Here is a 26,040-nt window from a genome sequence, read left to right on the forward strand (position 1 = left end):
CGCGGGTCCCGCGGGACGCGAAGGCTCCGGGCGCGGGTGATTCCCGGGCGGTGGGACAGCACGGGGGCGCGGAGCCCCCCGGCCTCACCGCCTGCCCGCCCTCAGCTCAGCCCGCAGCAGCGGAGCAAAATCAGCTGCAACAACACAACAATCCCAAAGCAGGTGCCGCAGGAACAGCGCGCGTTCCCCCTCCGCAGAGAACGTTTTGCTTCCAGTATTCGCGAAGAACTTCCTCAGTGGTGCGGTATCGGTAAATAGAGTGAAAAAAAAAAGAACGCGGCTTCGTGCTGTCCTAGAGATAGGAAATAGAATTCAGTTTAAATTCACTAAGCATTCGAGCATGAGCAAATTAAACACGTTATTCCGTCCAGCCGAGCCTCGTGTATTGCACCAACCCTGCCCTGAAATAACGCCCCTGGATCACAAACAATTTGGCACCCTTACTGAGACCTTACACACAACTTTTTACCGCTGCAAACTACGGAAAGTTTTAAGCAAATAAACAGGTACCAAAGAGCTGGGTTATGAGCCGCTGTGCTTCATGACTCCAAGACTTCTTTGCAAACGCGAGAGCCATGTTTCCTTCTTTCCTTAAAGAAGAGAGAGCTGAGAACCTCATTCACTGCCCTCTATGCACTTCGGCGTGCAGACAAACACTGAGTAGCACTAAATTCCTTTAACTGCCTATGATTTTTCCCTCTACACGGCTCCTACGAGATCTTCGGCCAACGATCCAGCGGATGCACAGGCGGCAGCAGAAGCCGGGTTTCGTCTCACACTCGTCTAATTCGACCAAGTTTCGTAAAGAACAACCAAAACTGGGCAAAACCTGCCAACGCTGGGCAGCCTCTTCGCCAAGAGCCAGGAGCAGCAGCAGCTTTCCATTCCACACGGGCATCCTCAGGCTGACCCGAGGGATGCGACAATTAGCGACCCACGGCTGCCGGGCAGTGCGCGCCAGGCCGCCTTCCCTACTTCTGCCCACGAGTTTACCCAGGAGCACACGCACAGCGTCAGAACACTGAAACCTCGTGTCCGAGAGCGAAGCTGCGGCGGGGGTGACACCGCTGCGCCCTCATTCCCGCCGCTCCTACCGAGCGCCTCCGCGGCTGCAGCCCGAGGCGAAGCCTCCGCAGGGCTGACAGCGGAACCCAGCGCCGCCAGCCCGGCGGGCCCGAGGCGGCTGCTCAGGGGTTTGAGCGGGGCTGTCCCGCCGCCGCGATCCTCCTCCTCGGGGGTGGGCGGAGCGCCGGGAGCACGGCCGGGGCTGTGCGCTGCTAAACGCCGTCCGCGCGGGCCGGCGGCCGGCGGCGCTCGGTTCCGGGCGGTGTGCGAGCGCCATGGCGGGCGGGTGGGGCGGTGCCGTCCTGCTGCTCCTGGCGCTGTGCCTGCAGCCGCCGCCCGCCCGAGCCCGCAGCCTCCGCTTCGTGACGCTGGTGAGGGGGACAGGGGGACGCGGGGGGAGCCGGGTCGGCCCGGGATGGCCGGGCCGGCCCGGGGTGACGCGGTGCCGCCCGCAGGTGTACCGGCACGGAGACCGCTCGCCCATCAAGGCCTTCCCGCGGGACCCGTACCAGGAGAGCGCCTGGCCCCAGGGATTCGGGCAGCTCACGCAGGTGCGGTGCGAGGCGGGGCGGGCGGCGGGAGCCGGGCCGGCGTCCGGACCTCCGGTGACGCCCGGTGCCGTTGCAGGTGGGGATGCGGCAGCAGTGGGAGCTGGGCCAGGCCCTGCGGCGGCGCTACCGCGACTTCCTCAGCGACACGTACCGGCGGCAGGAGGTCAGTGCCAGCCCTCCGGCTCGGGGAGCGGCGCGCTTGGCCGCCCCACAGTGGGCCCGGGCCGCCGCGCGGGCTAGGGCTGAGGGTGGCTCTTTTGGGAAGCGAAACGCCGGCGCCGGCACTCGTCTCCAAGTACTTTCGTTCCTTAGCCCGTTCCCACTGCAAGAAGAAGAAGAAGGGCCCAAGCGCAGGCTCTGTGCTGAGTCTGGCCGCGGGTTACGAAGGCAAATGCAGCCAGAGTTGTGAGACTATTGAAGCCACCCACTCTGAAGTCCAGGGAACTAAACAGCAATGTTTGTTGTAGCTGGTATTTGTTTCTTACTCGAGCTTATGAGATTATTTTTTTTCCTGTTACAATAGCTCACAAGAATGCAGCCCGTGTTGACCCTGCCCTCCCCAGTGCAATTGAGGTACAATCTTACCAGAGCCTGTAGATATTAGTAGTAGTTACTGGCCAGCAATGACCCTCTCATTTCCTTTCAACTGTAAAGTATTGACAGTTGCCCAAAGCTATTCATTCCCCTCTCTCTCATTAGGATGTCCTCACACTTTATAATAGTTCTTCAAGAACTGGTAGGTTTCTTTTGGAAAAAGTCACAGAGCCCTCGTGGAACCATGTACTAAGCATAGACAAAGTTATAAAAGATTAAAAAAAGTAAGGAAATAAAAAATTCCCCCAAGTACCTCTGCTAATAATCAACTAGTACTGAGTCAATTGAAACATGAACAGGTGAGAGACTGGTTCAGATGGACAGCAGGCAGCCAAGGGCCCTTGTCCCACTACAAGCTCTGCACCACTTCAGTTATTTTATCTGAGTTCAATTAAGCTGATTGTACTGAGGGGGCAAACTAAGAATCCCCATACACTTTTCTTTGTTTCTCCCCTTCTAGGGCTTCCCAGTAAGAACCCAGCTTGTCACAGTTCAGATTTCATCCCTTCTTTGACATTTACTTCATCAACAAAACTTCCAGCATTGGCTCAAACACAGATCCTTTAACTATCCTTGGTATTTCCTTTCCAAACATACTTCACTCTTATACACCTTTTGCGAGTTAGAACTCTTTTCCTTCTCTTGCTTGAGAAAGAAAAACAAACCAAGATGTGCAAACAAAAGCTGTTCTGCTAACCAAGCCTGAACCCTTGCTCAAGTTGAGCAACCTCCCTTGTAAGAAGTGTTGCCTCTGGGTGCCACCATATGACTGTCTGTCACCTGACTCAGCGACAAGCTGGAGCCTGGCAAAAGGTGCTGAAGAAAGCATGTACGCTCAGGGCTTAATTGCCTGGGGTTTTTATGATACTTCTAGAATTAGGTCCTTATCTTTTAAAATATCTCATTTCTTTAGAGTTTACAAAGGATAAAAGCAAACCTGTCTAAAGAGTACAGGGTCAGTTTTTCCAAGCCACTGTTAAGAGGTAAAAGTAGGCAAACACTGATGTCAGAGAAAAGACTAATTGGGACAGTAAAGTTTTTTCCTTGTGACTGTAAAGTTTCTGAAGTACACTTCACATGAGAGAGATTATACAGAGTATTTCTATTTTATGTTTCTGTCCTAACACTTAAAAAAATCACTATCTTTACATTATATTTCATTCTTCAGGCTTTTTGTTCTTGTTTTGGCTCAAACATGCTGTTTCCTGGGACATTCTTGTATGATTTCCTGTTGGTCCTCTTGTTTTATCACTGGTTTCTCTAGTTTCCCCTTAACTGTTTTCAGTACACAGATACCAGAATACTAAATACTTTTGCAAAATACAGAATACTTTTGCCATGTTGACCTTCTGAACATTGCTGTATTTTTCTCATTTCTCCTTTTTTCTGGCTCAGAACTCTCTCTTCTGAGCTCTAGAATGGTTAACTCTTGGCCCATTAATCCCAAGAGTCCACAATGATCAGATAAAATCCCAGCCCTCCCTGTTTTTGTTTACTCTCCTGTTAGTCAGATCACTCTTGTCTTTTTTTCTCAAATGGAAAAACTGATGTTTGAATAAGCCATTTCTTTTCCTGAGCACAGTCAGTCATTCCTAGAACTGACAGCAGAATGCAGGAGTTTGCCTCAGTCCTGCTCTGCAAATATAGCACATTTCCTATCTGTACCCATAGTTTTCTGCATCTTTGTCTTCCTCTTCTCTGATCCTTCCCCAGACTCAGGCTCCTTTCTATCTCTAACCTCTGCACACTGCACCTGGGTATCCCATTGATCCAGACCAGACAGCTCCAGTATTAGACTGCAGATTATCTTTGTGTGTGTCCTTACAGTTTTGTGCAGGCCAACATCAGCAGGCTCAGTCCCTCTGACTCCTGTTCCCCTGTTGTCCGTGAGCAGCTGCAGGGCACTTGGCAGTGCATCATCCTGTGCCTGAGCATCACCACTTGCAGGAGCGTTAGTAATGGTGCACTGTCCCTGTCCTGGCAGATCTTCATCCGCAGCACAGACTGTGATCGGACACTGATGAGCGCAGAGGCCAATCTGGCAGGCCTCTATCCCCCAGAAGGACAAGAGATGTTCAACCCTAACATTTCCTGGCAGCCTATCCCTGTGCACACAGTCCCTGAGTCGGACGAAAGGGTAAGTTCATCTCAAAGACAGGTATTGACTACTCAAGTAGTGTAGTGTCCAAAAATATTCACTATAGTCTTGATTCAGATTGTCTTGAACTTCTCTAGGGACCTACCTTGCAGAGGTTTTTGTATTTTCAGAAAAAGATGAGAGAATTGAGGGGCTGGGTTCACTCAACATGTCAGGTGCAACACCTGAGCAGACCACACATGAGTGGGAGTAGGTCAGCAGGCAGTACTTGAGGCTGTTTACAGATGCAGTCAGCGTTTCATTACAGTTGTGCATGTTTACTGCAAATCCTGTACTCCAGCATTCTTGGTGACCTAGCTGCTCTTGTCTCTGCCCAGCTACTGAAGTTCCCTTTGACCCCTTGTCCACGGTATGAACAGCTACAGACTGAAACACGGCACTCAGCAGAATACATAAATAAGACCAAAGAGAATTGGGTAAGTGATTGTTTACATGAGATAAGGTGGTTCTAGGCTTGTCGTTATCACCTTCGTATAATCAGAGCTCTGAGAAAAGGGAAGGGATACAAGTGCATATAATACGAGATTAGAAAATTGAAGACCTTTCTCTTTTCTCCAACCTACAGCAATTCCTGGCAATGGTGGCAAAGGAGACTGGGATCCGGGATATTTCTCTCGAGAGTATATGGAGTGTGTATGACACACTGTTCTGTGAAGTAAGTCTGGCCATCATCTTACACCCACTGGAATCTGGTCTTTAGGATTCACTGGATTTGGTGGCAATTATTTTACAAAATCCCATGAAACAACTTTTCACCCTACAATTAGAAGTAATGTTCTAATTTCAGAATAATAACAGTTCCCACTCAGTAGAGGCATGTGCCAAGAATTACCTATTTTTGCACCCTATAACCTCCCACTTTGTAGCTCAGATATATATCATGTCAGAGTCAGAAAAAGTCCCACCTGCACAATATGTATCTCTTGAAAGTCACAAGAAAATGACTGCAATCTGAAATCTTTAGATTGTCTGTGGATAAGACTAAGTCCACTATGGTAGAAATGAGATCTCTGCAAACTGAAGAAACATTAAATTTATTATTTAAGTTAGGACCTTAATTAGGACTACTCCTGGTGCTACCTCTACCTCTCTGGTTCTTTAAATCAATCACCTTTCTTTCTGTGCTTATGATAATGCCATATCTAAAAGAAAATAATGCTATCCTAAGTGGGGTTCACTCACATCTGTTTGTGGCATATTTTCCTTTGTCAGAGAAAGACTCTAGAGACAGATGTTACCCTTTACCATTTGGGATGGGGGCACCAAACTCTGTATTTGAGTTGATTTCTGTTGAAAGCACATCTCATGAAGATTTAAACAAAATCAGAAATTGGGTTAGCTGTGCTGTGGTAATGCTAAACTAAAGGTCACATATCCAGGATACATAAAGTTGTTACACAGAAGTTTCTGGGTGTATAACTGTACAGTGTGATCTTTCATGTCAGACTAGTGAATTGTTGAATTATGGACACAACCAAAACATTTTGACACTGTGTCAGACTAATTCTGAGTGTGCAAGACTGCTTTGCTTGCTGGCACTGGTATACAGTGGTGTGCACTATTTTGGGGGTGTAAAAGATAAATGAGCAGGGAATTGCACTTTTCTATGTAAAGCAGCAGCTTGGGTTGCTACAGGCTGAGAATATTCCAGTCCAAAGCTGCATTGTACTATGTGAATCTGCCCTTTGTATCACAAACCTCATTTCATTATTGTCTTGTAACAATCACAGTGAATCAAGTTCTATTGCTAAAAACATATCCTTTGGTCAGAGAGATCAAGAATTTCAGATCTTCTTCATTTTCAAGAGTCACTTAATAAGCTTGCAGATTGGGCCTGGAAGGCCAGCTGACAACCACTATAATCCACAAGAACTTGGAGAACAGCCCACAGTCCCAAAGCAAGACCAGAATGTTGTTAAGGAAAGAGTGTTTCACACTCAGAACTGTACCCTCAGGCTGATTGGTCTCTTCAGCTTCTTTGGTCTTCCTCCTTTTTAATAAGTCATGCAAGAAGTGCCCTGAGGAGGACTGTTTTTCTCACCTGAGCCAGCAGAGTCATTCTGCTATCTGGATGGAGACAATAAAAAAGTCCAAGAAATAGCTGAACTTACCAGCTATTCTCTTTGTAAATTAATGAAGAACTAACTATATATCTAAGCTGCTGATGGAATTTCTCTGAACCACTCAGACAGAATGGGCCCTTAAGGATATTCAGCCTCAACTTCCGGAAGTCTAATGGGATGTGGCAAAGAAAATTGTTCTCAGTAATGCTGGGAAACCACAACTGCTGTTTGTCTGCCATTATAACTAATCCTTTCATGTAGTGGTTGGCTGCAAAGCAAGTTCTTCTCTTGGTTCCCAGTTCTCAGGCTCATGGGTTTGAGTACATGGCTTTGTCAGCGGTGCATCCCACTGCTCTGTCTACAGAGCACTTGCTAACTTTGTCTGGTGTCTTTCAGTGGTCCTCAGAGCCTCCAGGGAAACAGGTGCAGGTACACCAGAAACCCTGAGTTTGTGTTCACTCGCTTACCTGTTTTTTTTTTCTTTGACCGCATGCCATCTGCAGGGCAGAATTAGCCACATGTAAAGTTAATGCCCTGGGATTATTGTATCAATTACAACATAACCTTGCATTCCAGCTGTGCTTTCACAGAAATGTAGCTCCTAAGTTGCAATCTTTATTCTTCTCATTACTATTTTCTGGAACAACATCAAAACCCACATATATTCTTTCATCCAGCATAGCAGTGTGAGATCAGAAGCACAAATAGGAAAGGGTCATATTGCATATTTAAAATAACGTAGGAAGTAGCAGCAGTATGGGCAGGTCTCCAGACATCCTCCCCTTCTCTGTTTAATCTGTGACCTGTGCTACCTGCACATGAATATTCTGTTTCTCTTTCTAGCAAGCACACAAAATGGATTTGCCTGGATGGGTGACTCCAGAAGTCATGACTCAGTTGAAGGAACTAAAAGACTTTGGTTTTGAATTTCTGTTTGGGATCCGCAACAGGGTAGAAAAAGCTCGTCTGCAAGGCGGTGAGTTTACCAGGGAGGGACCCTTGTGCTGCTCTTTCTGGCTTTTGCCTCTTACCAGCTGTTCCCTTTCCTCAGGGGTCCTGCTGGATCACATAAGGAAAAATCTAACCAAAGCAGCAAATGCTTCTGCCCATCAGAACCTAAAACTACTAGCCTATTCAGCGGTAAGTTAGAGCTGGGGCTGGCTTTTAGCCACCTCCTCCTGCCTACAGGGGATTGGGGTTTGGTGGTAGTTTTAACCCTTTCTAGCTTCCCTACAGCCCGTGCAGTGATCAGGACATGCATCTTTGCCTCTGACTGGGTGGGAGATACAATATCTGGCATCATTGTTCTGGGATCCCTGAAGAAAATTCCCAATGTGTCCTTATTCCGGTTAGCTCAGGCTAATGAACAAGACTGGCAGACTTTAGGGAGCCACTATTTATTTGCTAGATGGGTTGATGCCACTCAAATACGATGTTTCAGAAGTGTTGGTACAGTTGTCTCCCCTTTCCAGCAGCCTACTGCCTGGAAAGGGGAGACAAATTGCTCTCTAGAGATTAATTCTCAGAAAAACAGTGCAGTATATTTATGGCTGTTTCACTTCCTCCCCTTCTCTGGCACCATCACAGACCACTGTTCTAGCAGTAGAGTTCCTCTCTCATTTTCCAGATGGAAGTTTACAAAGGTGACGTCCCCTCGGCACTGCCTTGTCCATTAGTGGTATGGTCTGAGCTGCCTTGCCACATCCCTAAGGGTGACTGATTTGGTTTTTTTCCCTCTTTCTCAGCATGACACCACACTTGTGGCACTGCAGATGGCTCTAGATGTCTACAACAAGATTCAAGCACCATACGCCTCATGTCATTTATTTGAACTGTACCAAGAGGATGATGGGTGAGGGCTGCAGTAAAGATGTCTGCTGTGATTTCACCTCGAGAGTTAGACACCTAGGCTAGGCTCCACTCCTGGGGCATCCAATCTTGCTCCTAGTGGAAGACTCATGAGGAAAACTTATCACCAGAATAAAGGAAAGGGTGTGCACACTTAGTTTTTGGGAAGGGATGACTTCAACTAGAGGAAAAAAACCACCTTGCTCTGTTTTGTTTTCAGTAACTTCTCTGTGGAGATGTTTTACCGGAATGAGAGTGGGAAGGAACCCTTCCCACTGACAATCCCTGGCTGTCAGCATAAATGCCCATTACAAAGATTCTTGGAACTCACAGATCCTGTTATTCCCCAGGATTGGGAACAAGAATGCAAGGTATCAAGCAGCATGCATGACACAGGTGAGCCTAGGCTTGACCAGAGTGTGGCAGAAGGGAAAAGTTTGGATGATACCATGCTGACCACTCCTTTTCTCCGTTACAGAACTCTTTGTGGGTTTGGCTGTGTGTGGATCCATTCTCCTTCTCCTCATTATTCTCCTCCTGACTGTACTCTTTCGCATACAGTCTCAGCCCCCTGGCTATCGGCACGTTTCCAATGAAGGAGAAGAGCAGGCCTGACAGTTGCTTCAACTCCTTCCCAGGCAGTAGGAAGGAGCTGTGTTGCCCCTAAGGATGATTGGGCACCTTCAGTTATTCAGCATTCTTCTCTTTTGGCCTTTACTTCCAAGAACAGAACTGGACTTGATTTCTGGATACTTTCTAAAGGTGACATCCTTTAGAAATGAGAAAAAGAACTGAGCTACTCTAAGGAAAGGACACCTTAACTTTGAAGCCAATATACTGTGTGGTGCTCTGGTCCTCATACAGTTTACCCAGTCTGGGATTCCCAACATGGCCAGTTTCAAGTTTTCCTCCTTTCAAGTGACTGTAAACATTACCACTCACCATGACTGTGGCAGAGAAGCTTGGGCCTGCAGCAGCTGCCACATTCAGTTGCATTTCTCTTCGGGGTCAACCCACTTTGAGTGCTTTTCCCTCACACCATAGGGCTGCTGATGATATAAAGGCTGGACTTGAGCTGGGGATGCAGCTCACCAACAGTGCACCAAGACTCATCTACTGTCCATGCAGAGGGAACTGCTGCAGATGGTGGGAAAAATGTAAAGTGTTTCTTGAGGTTGCTGTCAAGTAGTTACTGCTGGCAACTGGGTTTTTTCCCCTCTTCACATTGTGGGTCAAGAGAGGACTGTACTGAAATCAGGACAAGCCTGAAAACCTAGCAGTTTTCAATCAATCCTAGGATTTGCCTCAGAGTAGAATCAGAGTAAACCCAAAAAAGCTCTCTCATAAGAGAGAGCAATTCCTGTGACCGAAGCATACCCACACTCAATTTCTTGTGCAATGTTGGCTCTAGAAAGGAAAGTCCCTCGAGATAAGAAATTTGGTTTCTGTCTAAAGATCCCAAGTTTAAATTTTACTTCCCACATCTGAACTTCAAGGGCCTATTAAAGGGAGTATCCAGTACTCCAGGTAGTCCAGATTTTAGCCCAAGGAATATGCTTTACTAGCAGAATGTTTTTATGCTGTGATTAAGAGATGTAGCAGAGCTGTTTACCTAAGACTAGATTAAATGCCAAGTTCAATAGTTTTTCTTCCCTACTGGATGCACAACAAACATTAAGGATCAGAGTTGGCAGGTGACTGTGGATTCCTTTATTGGACACACTTGGGCATTTTGTCCAAAGTGTGGTTCTTTCTCCAGCCTGGCCTCTCTGCACACTGCAGCTGCTGCAGAGACCTTCACACCAAGTGCTCACTACCTGCTGGCAGAAAGTGAGAGACTACAGCAGGCACCAGAAGCACAGGCTCTTCACGTGGTGAAACTGTACATTCACTTCCTACTTTTACTTCCCTTTCTGGTGCAGTTCCCTTCCCCTCTTGGATGTAGAAGCCAGTTCTTAGGTTACAAACATTTCCTTTTGTTCCCCCTAAGGAGTACCATGGGGACTTTTCTCCACACCGTAATCAGCATCTGCCAGTATGGGAACCCTAAATCAGCAGAAGCAGCTTGCTGTTCTCAGCATCTTCCTCACCTTTTTGTCCTCTGAAGATACAGACTAGGTCTCCTGCACAGCAAGACAGTCAAAAAGAAAAAACTACTCCCTGTGAAAACAGGCACAAGAAAGAGGTAATAGAAAGTGCATTTAAGAGGACCAGACCTGTTATTTTTAAAGGCACCAAATTTTGCACATACACAGAAAAGGTTTTTATGATGATTTAGACATTTTGACTGTGAATGACTTTCTGTACTTGTTCCAATACATTTCATTATTAAAATCAATTTCTCACTGAACTCTACTCCTCTTCTCTAGGAGTTCACAGGGTTAGCACCACTGTGCTCAGTGTTGGAAAGCAGACAGAATTCACTGCAGCATACCCCTCCTAAAGACATTCTGTTTCACAATCCCACATATCACACAGGGAGATTTGACATAAACTGGTTTTGACTGCAGCAGCTATTCAGGGATACAGCTGATGAAGCATCCTGTCCAACTTGGAGGGGTCTGCTGCAGACCCAGCACTATGTCTCATAGCCCTCCTGTAGAAAGGTTTCAAAATTCTCCCCTACAAAAGCAGTTCAGTAGTATCCTCAAAGTAGCACCTCTATCAAAGAATTTTAGTTTAGTACAAAATTTTATTGATATTAATATTGCAAAACTATAAACATAAATGTGGAGAATCTGCACAGGCCTGGAGCACATCCCATCCCATCAACCTCTGGGACAGCAGCAGCCATGTAATCAACATAGAAAAAGCAAAACTTAACCCTTTAACAACACTCTTGAAATTTGTCTCTGAGATGGGGTATTTTGAAAAAATTCCTCATTTCTGTTTTATAACACTCTTACCAAACATTCTGAAGCACATAGGCATAGGTGAAAAAAATGCCTAATCATTGACAAGAAACAGCCTAGAACTCTGAAAATAGAAACTACAGAATCAATAGCTGCCCAGCTCCATACTGTCCTTGTAATCATTGATAGAGATCTCTGGCATCCTGTTCTTTGTGGTTCAGTTAAACAGCTGCAAGCAGAGAACAGGCTAAGCCTGATGTCTTCACCAACACATTTTCCAAGCTTGCATATGGGAGAGTTTGGTGCATCCTAGGATACCCAAGCTATCCATGAATTCACCCTGGTGAACATTCTATCTTTTCAGAATGTCAATCCTGTTAGCAAATGGTTTCTCAACTTGGTTGGACTAGAACAGGCTGGGGACCCTGTCAAGAGCTGCTCCACTGCAGACTACAGGAAATGGGAACCTCTGACAAGTGATGACAAACAGATATGGTCGGCTGAAAGCAGTAACTTCAGCAAGATCTGGGAACACCTTTCAAGTTTTCCTACTGCCTCAGAAAACGAGTAGTAACTGCACTTGGAGGAACCAAGTACTGACACAACTTTCTAGAAAGGAGGCCAAGAGGATCAGGGAAGTAACATCAGATCCGGGGAGGAAGGACAAAGTCTAATTCCCTGCACAGCTTAATACTGCCCATAGCCAACAACTGAGTTTGTATGCTGGAATTCAGAAAGGATCAAAATACTAAAGCAGTTCTCTAGATCCGTCTCTTTTTACTTCCTTCCCTGTGGTTTAGAATCACTGCTTTTTGTTTTCATCTCCTGCAGCTCCCTAGACGTTAACTTAGCTTTTGAGTTTGCTTGTGCCAGGGTTTGCCTGCCTCTGCCCTCCACATCTGGATGAACTCCAGCTTCCAATCCCCTATTCTCTCATGATTCCATCTCCTCGTTTGTCATGGCTTTCAAGAGATGTTCATGCTTCTTGGCTGCCATCTCCTCCTGGTTCCAGATCAGAATATTAAAGCCTGAGGAAAAAAATTAAAATACTGTATATCAGAAACTCTACATCAATCATAATACCTTAGGCTATGTCAATTAAATGCCAGAAAGTCAAAAGACTTTTTCTAAAGTATTTCCAAAGTATAGAGGATGCAAAAATAGTTATTGCAGATGCTGTGTCCATATAGCCATGGAAATCTGATCTAACTAGAAACAGACACAATCCCTAGTGTCATCTGTCACAGGTCTAAGACCTAAATCTATAGCCAGCTAACTTAATCCCAACACAGCCTGTGAAAAACTGACTAAACTTGGCCCTGCAGCCTAGGAAATGAGATAAATCAAACAAAGGGAAATGGTACAGCCTAGCAGGAAAAGGCTTTTCCCCCTCCATTGTTTTCTTCTACTGCTTCATGGATGGCATGGAATAACAAGCTAGCCCTTTTCTGGGACTAGAACCCACACATTTATAGTGCCCCAGGTTCTCTTCACTTACCCATGCCAGAAGCGAGTGTGTCTCCCATAGGGTTAAATTTATTGAGCTGAAAATAAAAACACAGGAGTCTGTAAGAACATCGCTGCTTATGTAATAGTCATAAGAGCACCACAGCTTATATAACAGCAACAAACCATCTGGAAAAACAAGTGTTTCCTAAGAGTATCACAAAAACCCCACAAAGGACCGTGGACTAGCCATGCTTGAGTCAGCAGTTTTAGCTGGCAGCCATATCCCATGGCAGCGTGAGTCTGTCACAAGTAAACTGGATATGTTCTAGTCCCTAAGCCATGCCTCTTTCCCACAGACAGAGCAGTGTTATTGACAGCCCTTTCAGATGCAGCACTCAGCTCACCGAGATGATCCCAGAAGCATTTGGATCGTAGAGCTGACAAACCATCTCGCCGCTGTTTCCATCGAACACATCCACAGTGCGCAGCTCGTTCAGCGTGTACCCGGGGAACTTGGGGTCTGGGTAGCGACCTACGACAATGAGGTCATAGCGAGGATGCCACGTTGCCTGATCAGGAAACAGAGTCATGGAGAGCTTAGAGAAAGGGACAGAGCTCAGCACTGACACAATCCAGACAACTGACACTGGGAGCAACTCTTATTATATCCCACCAACAGCTTGAGAAACACTGCTCCACTGGGAGTTGCAGCAGTGTAAATATCCACCCACCAGTGTTGTACCTTGACCAGAAATCAGACCATTTTTGATTTGCAGACAGCTGCTAGCACCAAGCATGATGCTCCTCTTAGACTTAACTCACCTTAATAGGTGTGAGGTGCTGAAACTGCCTATGTGGATGTGGAATCAGATGCTGTGGCTTGGTCCAGTCTGAAGATGAGTAAACCCTGATTTCATTGTGCTGGTCTGTGCTCAGAAGCTTGGCACCATGTGTTGGGCTGAAGTAAGCTAGGAAAGTGGGACAATAAGGCAAACTAAAGATCACAATGCTGTGACTGACAAGAAATGTAAGTGTCACATTTCACTGACTGAAAATCCATCGTTATTTCTTTAATTGAGATATGAATATGGCTGTGTGTGCCAATAAGTAAGACTCGGACAAGACAGACTACCTGTCTCAAACAAACTCAAAACTCTTACAAAAAGAATGCTGAAACCTATCATGATGGGTTACCTAAGAAGAAAATTTTTTCTCATTTCAGAATCACAGGAGGAAACATTGCAAAGAAAGGAACTTGCTCATTCAGATGGAAAGGAAGTGGAATAATGAGATGGATACCTGCTTGGAAGGTATTTATTGGGGCAATCCCTTTAACAAGAGCAGAGAATGAAACTCAACCCTCTGTTTCTTGGGTGCAACTTTACCAGTTGATGGAAGTCCAAACTTCAATAAATTCAGTTTTCTAATCTCAGCCACTGCTGCTTTCAAACTCACTTCTAAGGTACAGTGTCACACTTTGTATGGCAAGTCTTAACAAGGTGCTGCAGTTTCCCTAGCCACCTCCCTGCCTTTGGCCACACATTCCCAACAGCTTCCTTGCTTTAATTACCATGCAACTTGGAATCTGAGTAAAACCTACCAGTGCCACTACAATAAAAACTGAGCCAAGTGGACTCTCTCCAGAAACCCAATGCAATGGAACATGCAATGAAATCCTTAACTCACCTGCATTGACAGGTTTCTCATGTGGAAGGAGATGAAGAAAGTTTGTTTTGTTTTTGATGTTTCTCAGGTCCCAGATTTTGACTGTCTGATCCACAGATGCTGTGGCAAACATCCACTCACATCGGGAGTTGAACTCTACATGAGTCACCTTCTTCTTGTGCAATTTCAGCTTCCAGACCTGCAGCAAACAGAAGATCATGTAAAAAAAAAAAAAAATCAAGATCTGGAGTAAATAAATGAAATTATAATCTACTAGTGCCAAGTAGAGAGGTCTCACATTTATAGAGTAACAAATCTTCTACAATTCACCAAGAGTGTATTCACTGGAAACAAGACAGGACAAGAATGACCTTGGGAAACAACTATTTAATTCTAGAAGAACTCTGACCTGACAGTTTATTACAGCTATGAGAAAAGAAAACACAAGCCCAGGCCTTCATGGAGGGAAGTATTAGTGCCACTGTACAAAGCAAGATCACATCTGGAAGACCTTAAGCAGTGCCAGCCTTTCACTTGCAGAAAGATTTAAACAAACTGGAACATGTAGAGAAAATATGCTGCCAAGATAACAAGATGGAAGGGACTGCTTTGTGTGGAAAAGCAAAAAACCTTCATTTAAGTAAAAAAAGTGAGAGATTATATAATTGGCTTCTAGAAACATGTCACCAAAGAAACATGAGAGTAGGACAAATATTTCAATTAACAACAACTACACACAAAGCGGCCATGAATAAATTTCTATACAAAGCCAGAATGTTATCTCTAATCGAAAGGCTGAAGCCGGCCTATCCTCCCTAGAATAATGGATATCTCCCTACTGCAGAAAAGACTATCCCATTCTTTCAGGGGAAAAAAAAAATTAAGTCAGCAACTAACACTGAATAAGGACAAGTCACTTGGAGCACTCCTGACTCTGCCCACTACATTGCTGGCACAGCTGCCTCTGGCCACAGATCACTGCTTGGCAAACTTTTACGGATATTACCCTTACATGCAGGAGAGAGGGCAGTGCCAGTGTGACAGTACAGCAGGCTCTCGAAGCAGGGCCCACTCCAACTATTCTCTCCTCTTTCACCACGCTCCAGACTCAGAGTCTGCGCCTCTGCCTGCCCTCTCGTGTCCAACGGCAGGAGTGCAATTTCCATCCCAATATTCACTGCATTACTGCTCCGTGCCTACCCTCAGGTCATGGAAGGGGGCACAGCAAAGCAGTACCTCCTAAATTACTCCCATCAGGGCACTAAGTTTCTGCAAGTGTGAAGGTTGTTGGCAGAGGGTGCTCACATCTTCAGGTTGCCATATAATTACTCTGGCTAGTAGCAAATACTCTTAAGGAAGGGGCAGCACATGACAGGTAATAATTCCTTGTTAGGAAATTATTACCATTGTACTCAACAATATAAAATGTCTACTGGGTGGCAGAAGCGGAGGATTTCTCACCACCCAGACAATGACTGAACTCATCTCTTGAGCTGCAAGTCACTTGCTCCTCTTTGCAGGGTCCCTGTAGAGTAGGAAAGCACATGAGCCATGAAGCTTCCTGTAGAGGAGATGCTGCATGGAGCCATACAAACCTCTTCACCAGAAGTGCTGAGCAGGACCACATTTCCCACATTATCACCTGTCACCACTGCACGGCAGCTTGCAGAAACGTCCACACTGCAGTACCAGCAACTAGAGGGAAAGAAACAAATCAGTGCTGCTCCTACAAGAAAGTGAAGGCAGTGGAGTTCTGGTTCACATCTCCTCCCTGACAAGGGAGACGGCAACAGATTGTAACTGCAATCTCCTGCCTGTTGGTATGGGCCTGAGTGTGAGAAAGAAGGACAGCTTATCAGCAATGTTTTGTCTGTGACTGGATGTGAAACAACTTCAAAGTCATTTTGAAGTGCTTATTAGGTAGAGTGTAACACATTGCAACAGTGGAACATAACTGAGACTGAAGAACCACTTGGTGCCTGCACATGAAAATACCTTGGGAAAGATCAGAACATCCTTGGGACTTCGACAAATGTTGAGACGCAGCTCTAAAATTACATTTTCCACAAAACACTGAAGCAGCAGTAAAGACAGAAGCTTTGGACTGAAAAGTTGCACATCAAACCATCTCAACTTCATGCTCCGGGAAACAAAACTGAATAGAAATTTATCTGATGAAGACATATGTCTTAATGCCAGCTCTCCCAGGAGAAGCGCAGTGAGAATAAAGCTGGGGTCCTTCGGGAACTTGTTGCAAAAGCTTCACTTGCAAGATACATTATTCTAAGAATTCAAGGCCATGGAAATTAACATAGACAGCCTGAAATCTGCAGAAAGGCCATGAGATAAACTCAATAAACTGAAACTCAGACTGTGCAGGAATGTTGCATCGCTTTCCTTATGCTACCTGAGCTGCCACTGACAAAACAGACTACTGACAACAATGAAGAGAAGGAAGTTACCCTGCTCTTCTCACCTCACACTTCATCTAGTGAAAAGCTGTCAGTATCTGCAAGATAGGAGATGGCATCACCAGAAAGTAACATGGGAAGATGTGGGTGGCAAGCTCAGCTAATGTAAAAGCTTACATGCCCTGCAGCTGCCTAGCAACCAGGACCCTGTCTCCAAGCTCCCCCATGGGACCAATTCATACCAAGAGTCTCCTAACACTGGCAGAGATGAAGAAGTAACACAACATTAACCCCAAGGAACAGAGAATTAACCTTACAGTGCCCTCTTCTCACCAAACATTATGATGCTCATGGCCACAGTCCAGGGCACGAGAGATCACCTGCACCGCTCTGCCCTCAAGATCCTGCAGACTTAGGGTGCCATCACCTGATGCCACATAAAGCTTCTCTGCCTCATAAGGACTGAACTTGATGTCTCCGAGAGAATCTCCTGGCCCTTTCTGAAATACACACAAAGCCAAGAGACATCAAGGTTAGAGTGAAAGTGAAAATCTTAATTCAACAGTCACCTCCTGGTACACACTGTCAGTTTCTCTAGGTACAAGCGCTGCTTTCTGGCAGAGCACATACACTAGAACTCTTTTTTTCTAACTTGTTTCAAATGTGAACACACACATTCTGTGCCTTCAAAGTTTGGGCTGCAAACCTCATTAGCAGCAAGGACTGCTGCTTCTTTTATAGAGGCAGGACTTAACTGCAGTGAACTACCTGGCTCAGACCATGCTTAGGAGATCACAAGCAACACCAGCACCATTCCATGCATAAACCATGTAACATCTCATAGCCCAGCACCAAGCTTTTCTTACAGAGACTACATTGACTAGCTCCCTAGGCTGCATCCAGTGTTGTATCTGGTCTTTCTCAAGGTACCAACAAGCAGGAAAAGCCAAGTGCAAATCTTAGTTATACTAATCCCATGGCAGGAATGTTAGTTCTATGTTATGTTGTATTGTTATTGTTATTATGGTGTTTTCCCCTAGCTGGTCTACTGAGGAAAAGTGGAAACCCTACACAAATACAGAAGAGTGCTACCTGGGAGTCCCCAAACTCTTCGGCACTCAAGTGCACTCCATCTGCTGCTCACAGAACAACCACTTAGGTGTCAGGACACAGTTTATCTCTCCTTGCTCACCCCACCAGTCATCCCAGCATTACTTGGGTTCACCTTCTGCCCTATTACAAGCCTGCAGGTGAACAGCTGAATTAAAAAGTAACCATGAAAGCTGCACTCAGAAAGAATTAGGTGGGGGAAAGTAAAGTGAAAGTTAACTCAAATTCTCTCACTTACCTTCAAGCACAGAACTCAAGTAACTAATTGAAGATCTCAGGCTTCCTCATGAGTCCACAGAAAAAACAAGTCTTGAGAAGATTCTGAGAGCTACTTCTAGCAATTCATCTCCTCTTTTCACTCACTACTAAAGGAACCCAGACTCTTAATTTTGGTATTTTTGACAAGCACCAGAAGCTTGGTGGGATGAACTGGCATGACCCTAATGGCAGGTACTGCTTGCAGTCAGTGATTTTTGTGGAGAAGCATGGAGATATAAATTGTCCTGTAAAAACCACCTGACAGCAAGCAGCACTGCTAGCACATGAAGAGGTTAGAGAGTCCCCAGGACACAGAGCTTTCTGATGTGTTAAGAACAGACAAGTAAGGAGATCCACCGGATCCCCACTCACTCATGTACAACAGGAAGTAAGCAGTATCAAAGAGCCCCTCCCCATTAATGAAAAGCTCTTTCCTACCCACTACCCCATTTCAAGGAAAAATAAAAAGAATGAGCCTCCCTGAAATTCAGAGAATAAAGGACATGTATATGGGGAAGAGGAAGCCCAGCTCTCACATATTAGAGACAAACATATCCCTCTCTGTTTCTCTTGCTCTCTGTAGTACTTTCTGCCAGCAGGACACAAAGGCCCAAAGCATTACTGTATTCTTACTCCCAGTCCTCGGTGCTGGTGAAAACCCGGACAGTATGGCCATTAAAATCCTGCAGGGTGGTAGTGCCGGCAACTGACGCAGTGTACAGCTGACTAGGGTTAAAAGGGTTAAACTTCATTGCTGTGATGGCCCCTCCAGCTCCCATCTACAAGGAAGGGGATGAACAAAAGAAAAATCCACTGAGTGATGGGGAAGGAGAAAAGTGTGTTCTGTAAGTCTGCAGGCACTGCTATGACTTTAACAGTAACAGTGAAACACACCACAGTCCTCCAAGCAGGAAAGACAACCATGCCTCTGACAGGACGGTGGTCTAAACGAGGAGCTGCCCTACTGGAGGATAAATCTGCAATTCCTTCACTCCCTTGCTGTCTGGCACCACACTATTTACAAAAAGAGAAAGGTGACTCTGGAATTTCTGGAGGATAGACCTCTCAATGTGTATCTATCTTAACTCAGAAGGGTGATAAAAGGTACAAAGTCTTTGATCCCCCGTTGGAATGGAAATGGCTGAATACATACAAAGAAGGGGTATGCCAGATGTACACACCACTCATTCTTAGTTTCTCTCTTGAGATAAAGGCACCTTGTTTCTCCCCAAAGATGTTTCTTCATCTGCCACAATAAAAGGTGAGCAGAGAGAGATGGAGAGCTAAACCAGACAGACCCTCTCTGCCTACTTGTTTCTGGCATCCCTTGGTTTTGCCAGTTGCTGTGTTATTTTTCCACTGAGCACAGACCAAGTGCTGCTTCATTATGAACTTAATCACCACACCTCAGTTCTCCCCAGTGCTAAAACAGTCTGGGACTTGGGAACAGACATGCTGTTCCATCTCAGTCCTACCCATAACTAGCTGCTCTGAAACCCAAGACTCTTATGTGCTTCTCACAACAAACCTCAGTTTTTATCTGCAGTATTTCATAGTACTCCAGTTTTCCCTCTCCCCCACTCCTCACATACAGAGGCTTACCCCCTTTATGAAGCAGGTTTTAGCAAGTACTTCACAGTCCCAAAGGATGATGTCTCCACCTTTTGAGCCAACGGCTAGTGTACTGGGGTGTGTTGGGTGCCATTCCAGACATGTCACTCTCCTGTCAAAGGGACTGGCTCTTCGAAAGAGGCAGTATGAGGAAAGAGAACGCAGAAAAGCCAGCTCCAATCTCTGTTACAAAAGGTAAAGAGAATTATGACTTTTGCAAGCATCCCTGAGATTCTCTGAATGAGGAATGCTAACAATTTCTAATTGTCATTAATGTTAGTATGTTCACACAAAATCTTAACAACAAAGCTTGCCCAGGTCCTTCCCACCTATGGATGTTACAGAAAGAATTAATTTTCAAATGAAGGGCATTCAGCTCTACGAAACAGTAAAGTAAAGTAAAACATAAAGTAAAACATTATGGACTTGAAGACTATGTCTGTGAAGAGGAAAAAAATCAACAGTTAACCTGACAAAACTGGCAAAGTAGAGTGGATACAAGAACAGTATCACAAAACAGTCATATCAGCAGGCAAAAGGATCACTGTGCAATAACTCAGCTGGGAGAGTAGACAAATTTAAATGTGATTCAAGGAAGTACAGAATTAACAGAGGATAAAAATTGGAAGGGGCTGGGTCAACCAAAAGGGAAAGCCATCTCAGCTCTTGCATTTTACAGGATTAAGAAACATAAGGATGCAGCAGACTTGGAGCCACAAACTGTGTATGTGGGAAACTTTTTAGGCTCCTTAAAGTTCCTCTGCTTGTACTGAAGATCTTTTGATGTAGGGAGTGAAATATCCAACAGGTCCTGAAGGAGACACTCCTCACCTGCCTGAGCTGTGCCTGAATGGAGCCTCCCAGCATCTTCTGGTAGACATAATGAACAATGCTGCATCGCCGCTCCAGCTGAGAGGAAAGGACTCTCTTGTTTCTCATTACAAATCCACCTCCATTGCAACCTGCCAGTGAGGAAAAGAGTAAAACTTACTGATTTGCAACACCCGTAATGCTCATTCAATATAAACAATATAGGAAGACATCAGCATTTTCTGCTACATCCATGAAAAGCTTCAGTCACAAGATAAAAGCTTCTAAATAATTCTTACACATCTAAGGTGCAGCAGTTTCTGCAATTATGGAGTCCAGTGCATCCCATAGGCCATCAGAGATTTGTCTTTGCTTCCTCTTGTTAAACCTTCCTTCTCTTTCCCACAGATTTATCAAAGATAACAGGAAAGGACTAAAGCAATGCCACAGGTGGGTGGTGCACCTCTTGGACAACAAACTGTTTCAATGTTTCATACCCAAAACACAATGCTGCTATCCAAAGCCCCAGCAAATTGGAAATAGGCCACAGGAGGTGGTAAACCCCTGCATACAGCAAAAGAAAAGTCATGTGTGTGATCAGCAGGAACACCTGAAAATTTCCCAAGTATGGCAGCATGAGCTCCCACGCAGTTTCTGAAAAGCCTGCTGTGAATCAGAACTTTCTGTCTGCTCATGCTGTTGCACATACAGTCTGCTTACAGCTCTGCCAGTTTTATTTTTGATAATAGACTTGCTGACACCTCACTGCCTGAAAACCTTTCTGTTCTGAGTGATTTTTGCTGAGAGCACAGCTTGTTTCTGGATTTTATTCATGTTCCAAATTTTTGTCTTCAGGGATTTTTACATAAAAATTAGACCTGTTCAGTCCCATGTCTGTGATCTAATCATCCTGACAACAATGGTCTGTCCCAGGCAATCTAAATGTGAAATGCATTTCTTAAGAAACACAAATGCTATTTTCATTTAAGGACGCTTATTAAAAAAAAAACAAACACAGAATACTGAAAACATGTGGATCATCCCATATGACTAGAACCTAAATTAAATCTTTCTTTAGTGCAATGATGGAGAAAAGCACACTTCTTTGTTCACACAGTGAGAACACTTGTCACACTTATTGAAATAATTACATAAGTATTGCTATTCTATTTCTTTTTTTTTCACTGAAGAATTGGTATCCACAGTTCCTTCTTCAGAGGTGACAGAAATTGAGGGGTTTTCTTTTTAGATTCCATTTTACAATGAAAGATAATTTATTAAGAAACAAAGCTTCAGGCCTTTCTAGAATCAGCTGAAAGAAACCCCCTAAAAAGGCGGTTTAATTTTAAGAAACGGAAACTGTCACGTATGGATCAGGAGAAAAAAAATCCAAACATACACAAACTGGAACAGAATGGGAAAGCTCAAATACAAAGCGTTTCATCTTTTAAAGAAAGGGTTAAGGGAAAAATATTATTAGCCTCATTTTTCTGAAGTATCTTACAGGAATGGCAGATGCTTACCAAATACAAAAATCAGGTCATGAAGTTACAATAAAATCATGTGGCTAAATTAACTACAGAAAATGCTTTAACTATTTACAATTACAGACTGAACTCCTTTCAAACAGAGCATTTTGCCTCCACAGTCACTGATCACCCTGCTAACTCCTCCAAGTTTGGACTTACAGACCACACAATGGAAATGTGCAAAATCATAGAACCCCTGTATCTCTGACTTTTGAAAAACACATCAGTAATTTCTGGATCCTTACGCCAAAATTGTACAGAAAACATATAGTATCTTCACATGGCAGTAACATTAGTGACCTCCCAAACCACTGATGGAATTAAAGGTTTTATCTGAGAAAAGGAGGCTGAGGGGTGACCATATTGCTCTCTGCAACCACCTGAAAAGAGGCTGCAGCGAGAGGGGAGTTGGTCTCTTCTCCCAAGTAACAAGTGATAGAAAGGAGAAAAGGGTCTCTAGTTCAGAGAGGTTTAGATTGGCTATCATGAAAAATTTCTTCACTGAAATAGTTGTCAACCATTGGAAGAGGCTGCCCAGGGAAGTGGATGAGTCCCCACTCCTAAAGATATTTTAAGATATGTGTAGATGTGGCATTTAAGGACAGGTTTAGCGGTGGATTTGGCAGTGCTGTGATAACAGTTGGATTCTATGATCTTAAAGGTCTTTTCAAACATAAATGATTCTATGAAGTTGCTGTAGATAAAGTCTAGACAACCTCCTCAATAAATGCAAAGCATTAAACTTTCCAGTATATTAGAAATTAATCACAACTCCACATTACATCAAAAATCATTAAGATTTGATCTTTTTCGTAAGTTAGTCACTAAAGGAAAAAAATGCACATGAGCAGAAGTAATTAGAGGAAATTCTGTCCTTTATAATCTGAACAGAGGTAGAAAGTATTCCTACTTACTGCAGCAAAACTCAGAACAGGGAAAGAATGGGGTTCAAATATGAGTTCAGACTGGATGCTGTGGGACTCCAGCCTTAAAACTAACAACTGCATTCAGAATTGCATGAGAGTAAGAAGGTATTACCAAGACTGGTCTGTCTGACACTAAAGCAGAGATCTGGTAATATAGGAATTCCATAAAACTTGACCACCCTCAAATGAGCTGTAACAGCATCTTCAGTGCTTCAGGCTTTTATCAAGCAGTATGGAGTCTCAAAACTTGAACATTCATGCATGCACATACACTCACTAGACAAAAATCTTGAAGGATGTACTACCCCAACACAAGTCTGCCTATTACTTCAACATCTAACTCCATCTGAACACTCATGTCTGAACATGTTTCTTGGCATTCTTCCTCTTCAACTAGTCAATGCCTGTCATTTGCTGTAAATCTGGTAGGGAGAAAGAACAAGAATCTGAGGAAATGTTACCGATTTTCCCTGAGGGTTTAGATGTTTTTCTCACAAACAACTTCTTTTCTTGTTTCTCATTCCCTCGTTCTCCATAGTCCCGTTTCCTCTTCCCAGCTGATTTTGCCTCTTCTGGCCAATGCTGACTTGCCCTCTCACGCTTCTTGTCCTTTGGCTGGTTCACTGGAGCCATTCTGACTGACCACTGAAAGCAAACAAAGCATGGAAGGTAGGACTATCATACACTTCTAACCAGAGGACAGAGAGAAAAACTGGAATGGAACATATCCCAGTTAGTCTGAAGGTAGTGATTAGACCTGTATCCTCTTTCATTGGGATGACACTAGCTTTTTGTTGCTCTCTACTAAAGAGAGGAACTGGTTGAATAAAATCTTCTTTGTTCACATATGAAAATTATCATATCCTAAAGCACTAGAATATGTTTTGACAGATGTGCCTCTACCAGACTTTTAAGCTCGAAAGCCAAAAGATGTGCATAAAGTACATCTGTGAAACCACATAATACCCTAACTGTTTCTCTGGTAGCTCATACTGAGCTCTTTAGATTCAGCTAAGCAAAAGGTCAGAATTTTTATGATGATGGCAGGGCTGACTGGCCTTGCAACAAACGGGCTCAGAAGACAGTCCTGCATAACAGCCACTTTCCCTCACAACCACCACCTGGTATTTGAACTGGGCTGCTGCACTGCCTGGCAACCACACCGGAACTGCTTTTCTGACGGCGGTGAGATTCAGCCACTCGTGCCCCGTGTTATGCCGCCCACAACACCACCAGGGCCCTGAGGAAAATCACGGGCCTTCCACGGCCTTCTCTGCAGCCAGAGGGCCGTGCGCCAAACGCCCTCCGCAGCCGCAGCAGAGCATCCCTAGGTTGAGCTTGTGCTCTCGTTGAGCTTATTCAGAATTCCTGAATGGCCGTCACGGATATCTGCCCGTGTTGAATATAGATCGGCGGGCAGGGCGCAGGCTCTGACCCAGACAGCGCCCCCCCTTCCAGCACCCCCGGGCCTGGCGCGGGGCCTCCCCGCAGCCCCCGGCGCGGCCCGGTGCCCCCGCGGCCTGGGCCGGAAGCCCACCCCGCTCTCACCTGCGCTCCCGCGACCTCGGCTCTCCCGGCGCCGCCGCGGCCGGCGGCCGGCACTGGCCCCTCCCCCGCGGTTTCATAACCGGGGCGGGAACGGGGGGCAGCGGCTTCAGCCCTGCCCCCGGAGCAGCACCGAGTTCGCCGGCCATGGCAGCCCCCGCCACCCTTCGCCGCAGAGGAGCAGGGGCAGCGGCGTCGACGGGGGAGGTCGGAGAGGACTCGGCGTGTTTGTCTAGCCTCTGGCCGCCTCCACCGCCCCTACCCCTGTCGGCCTCCCCATCTATCAGCGTGAGCAGCACCACAGGCTCCCCGGGAGCGAGAAACCAGCGAGAGTTCTTCCGCCTGCGAAGGTCAAGCCGGCCTAAAAGGGGCGATCCGTCTTTGTCTGCCTCTTGTTTATTTGCTGCAGCACGTAAAATCATATGCCCCTCATTAGTTTGTAGAAGATCAAATTGTCATATTAAAGCTGTTCGGTAAGGGCCCCAAACACAGCAATCTAAGTTCAAAACACCCTCATTTCCACAAGAAAATTCACCTCGTGTTGGAACACAACAACAACATCAACAATAGCATCAGTGCCATCAACAACACAAGGCGCTTCAAAAGCTGATAACAAAGTCTTGTCGAGAGCAGCTCAGAGAGTACCAGATCCTACATGACGAAGCTGACAGAAATGGGGAAGGAAGAGCTCTACCAACACCAGCACTTTCCCCCATACCTGCAAAGGAGGCTGCTGTCTGTGGGCCACTTACCACGGGGAACCTTATCCCTCATCTCTGGAGCAGTAAGATCCCTGGCTTCAGGCCTACCAGTAACTATGCTGAGTAATTAAAGTACAGTCACGCACACAGGAGGCTATGAACACAGGTTCTAAAGTAGCTGTACATAGCCATGCCTTCTGTAGGGTTCTGTTTCAAGCACTACTATTTTTTGTGCTATAACTACAGTTACATATGGATTTTCTCACATACTAGAAAATGCACAGAAAAACTCCCCAGAAAAACAACAAATACTCAGTCTCTATGTTCTTTCCCTGAACAGTAACAAAGTTGTAAAGTTGTATTAGTTGCTGTATCAGAATGCCATACACAAAAATGATAATCACAACCTGGTTTTGGACATATACATCAAACCAATCAGCAAATCTTCAAGTATCATTGGGCACTTTTGTAATACACAGCATTTGTCTTAGAACTGTACCTATTAGCAAAAAACAGCGTAACTTACACTTTTCCATCTTGGAGATATCACAGCATTTTTTAGAAATGGAACAAAATAGAAAAGAGTAGAAAAGGCTATTGCCTATGGAAGTGAACATCTAGTCCAACTGCCTGACCAGTTCAGGGCTGACCTAGTCAAAGCCTGGTATTAAGGGCATTGTCCAAATGCCTCTTAAAAACTGACATCTTGGGGCATTAGCCACCTCTGAAGGAAGATTCTTCCAGTGTTTGACTACCCTCTGTAAAGAAATGCTTCCTAATGTCCAGTCTAAGCCTCCCCTGGTGCAGCTTCAAACCACTCCCATGCATCATATCATTGGATCCCAGGAGAAGAGATCAGCATCTCCCACTCCACTTACCCTTCTCAAGAAGCTG

General features: G+C 45.2%; 3 protein-coding genes across 4 annotated transcripts in view; 1 reads left to right on the plus strand and 2 right to left on the minus strand.

The window, feature by feature from the left end:
- The window catches only part of NR1H3 (nuclear receptor subfamily 1 group H member 3), a 30,696-nt gene extending 29,466 nt beyond the window's left edge, over window positions 1–1,230 (minus strand). The window contains exon 1 of one of the 2 annotated variants that reach the window (XM_018907731.3): window positions 1,095–1,230. The gene's annotated coding sequence lies outside the window, so the exon portion shown is untranslated. Of the gene's footprint in view, window positions 1–1,009 lie in introns of both variants that reach the window. The other variant, XM_009102113.4, reaches the window with a different exon arrangement.
- Window positions 1,231–1,265: 35 nt separating this feature from the next.
- On the plus strand, window positions 1,266–10,629 carry ACP2 (acid phosphatase 2, lysosomal). The gene is made up of 11 exons (XM_030239697.2): window positions 1,266–1,436; window positions 1,521–1,616; window positions 1,693–1,779; window positions 4,195–4,347; window positions 4,686–4,784; window positions 4,934–5,023; window positions 7,275–7,407; window positions 7,483–7,571; window positions 8,177–8,283; window positions 8,500–8,675; window positions 8,758–10,629. The coding sequence occupies exons 1-11, from the start codon at window positions 1,341–1,343 to the stop codon at window positions 8,892–8,894; spliced, it is 1,263 nt and encodes a 420-aa protein (XP_030095557.1). The 5' UTR covers window positions 1,266–1,340; the 3' UTR covers window positions 8,895–10,629.
- A 322-nt stretch (window positions 10,630–10,951) lies between these two features.
- On the minus strand, window positions 10,952–25,387 carry DDB2 (damage specific DNA binding protein 2). The gene is made up of 11 exons (XM_009102111.4): window positions 24,449–25,387; window positions 23,362–23,545; window positions 20,467–20,597; window positions 19,627–19,818; window positions 16,990–17,156; window positions 15,841–15,940; window positions 14,267–14,444; window positions 13,403–13,548; window positions 12,985–13,149; window positions 12,630–12,675; window positions 10,952–12,159 (listed from the first exon to the last, which is right to left on the minus strand). Exons 2-11 carry the CDS (start codon window positions 23,531–23,533, stop codon window positions 12,065–12,067), a joined length of 1,392 nt encoding a protein of 463 aa, XP_009100359.2. The 5' UTR covers window positions 23,534–23,545; window positions 24,449–25,387; the 3' UTR covers window positions 10,952–12,064.
- Between the last annotated feature and the right edge of the window lie 653 nt (window positions 25,388–26,040).

Source organism: Serinus canaria, chromosome 5 (assembly GCF_022539315.1).
Source record: "Serinus canaria isolate serCan28SL12 chromosome 5, serCan2020, whole genome shotgun sequence".
Classification (NCBI taxonomy): domain Eukaryota; kingdom Metazoa; phylum Chordata; class Aves; order Passeriformes; family Fringillidae; genus Serinus; species Serinus canaria.

Bases quoted from the DNA above. Each gene is read 5' to 3' on its own strand.
- ACP2 (XM_030239697.2), top strand. From the start codon at position 1,341: ATGGCGGGCGGGTGGGGCGGTGCCGTCCTGCTGCTCCTGGCGCTGTGC. The intron at 1,780-4,194 runs GTCAGTGCCAGC...CTGTCCTGGCAG, and splicing joins ACACGTACCGGCGGCAGGAG to ATCTTCATCCGCAGCACAGA. The intron at 4,348-4,685 runs GTAAGTTCATCT...GTCTCTGCCCAG, and splicing joins TCCCTGAGTCGGACGAAAGG to CTACTGAAGTTCCCTTTGAC.
- DDB2 (XM_009102111.4), bottom strand. From the start codon at position 23,533: ATGGCTCCAGTGAACCAGCCAAAGGACAAGAAGCGTGAGAGGGCAAGT. The intron at 20,598-23,361 runs GTAACATTTCCT...CCTCACTGGCAG, and splicing joins TAAACCCTCAGGGAAAATCG to GTTGCAATGGAGGTGGATTT. The intron at 12,160-12,629 runs GTAAGTGAAGAG...TTTTTTCCTCAG, and splicing joins CACACTCGCTTCTGGCATGG to GCTTTAATATTCTGATCTGG.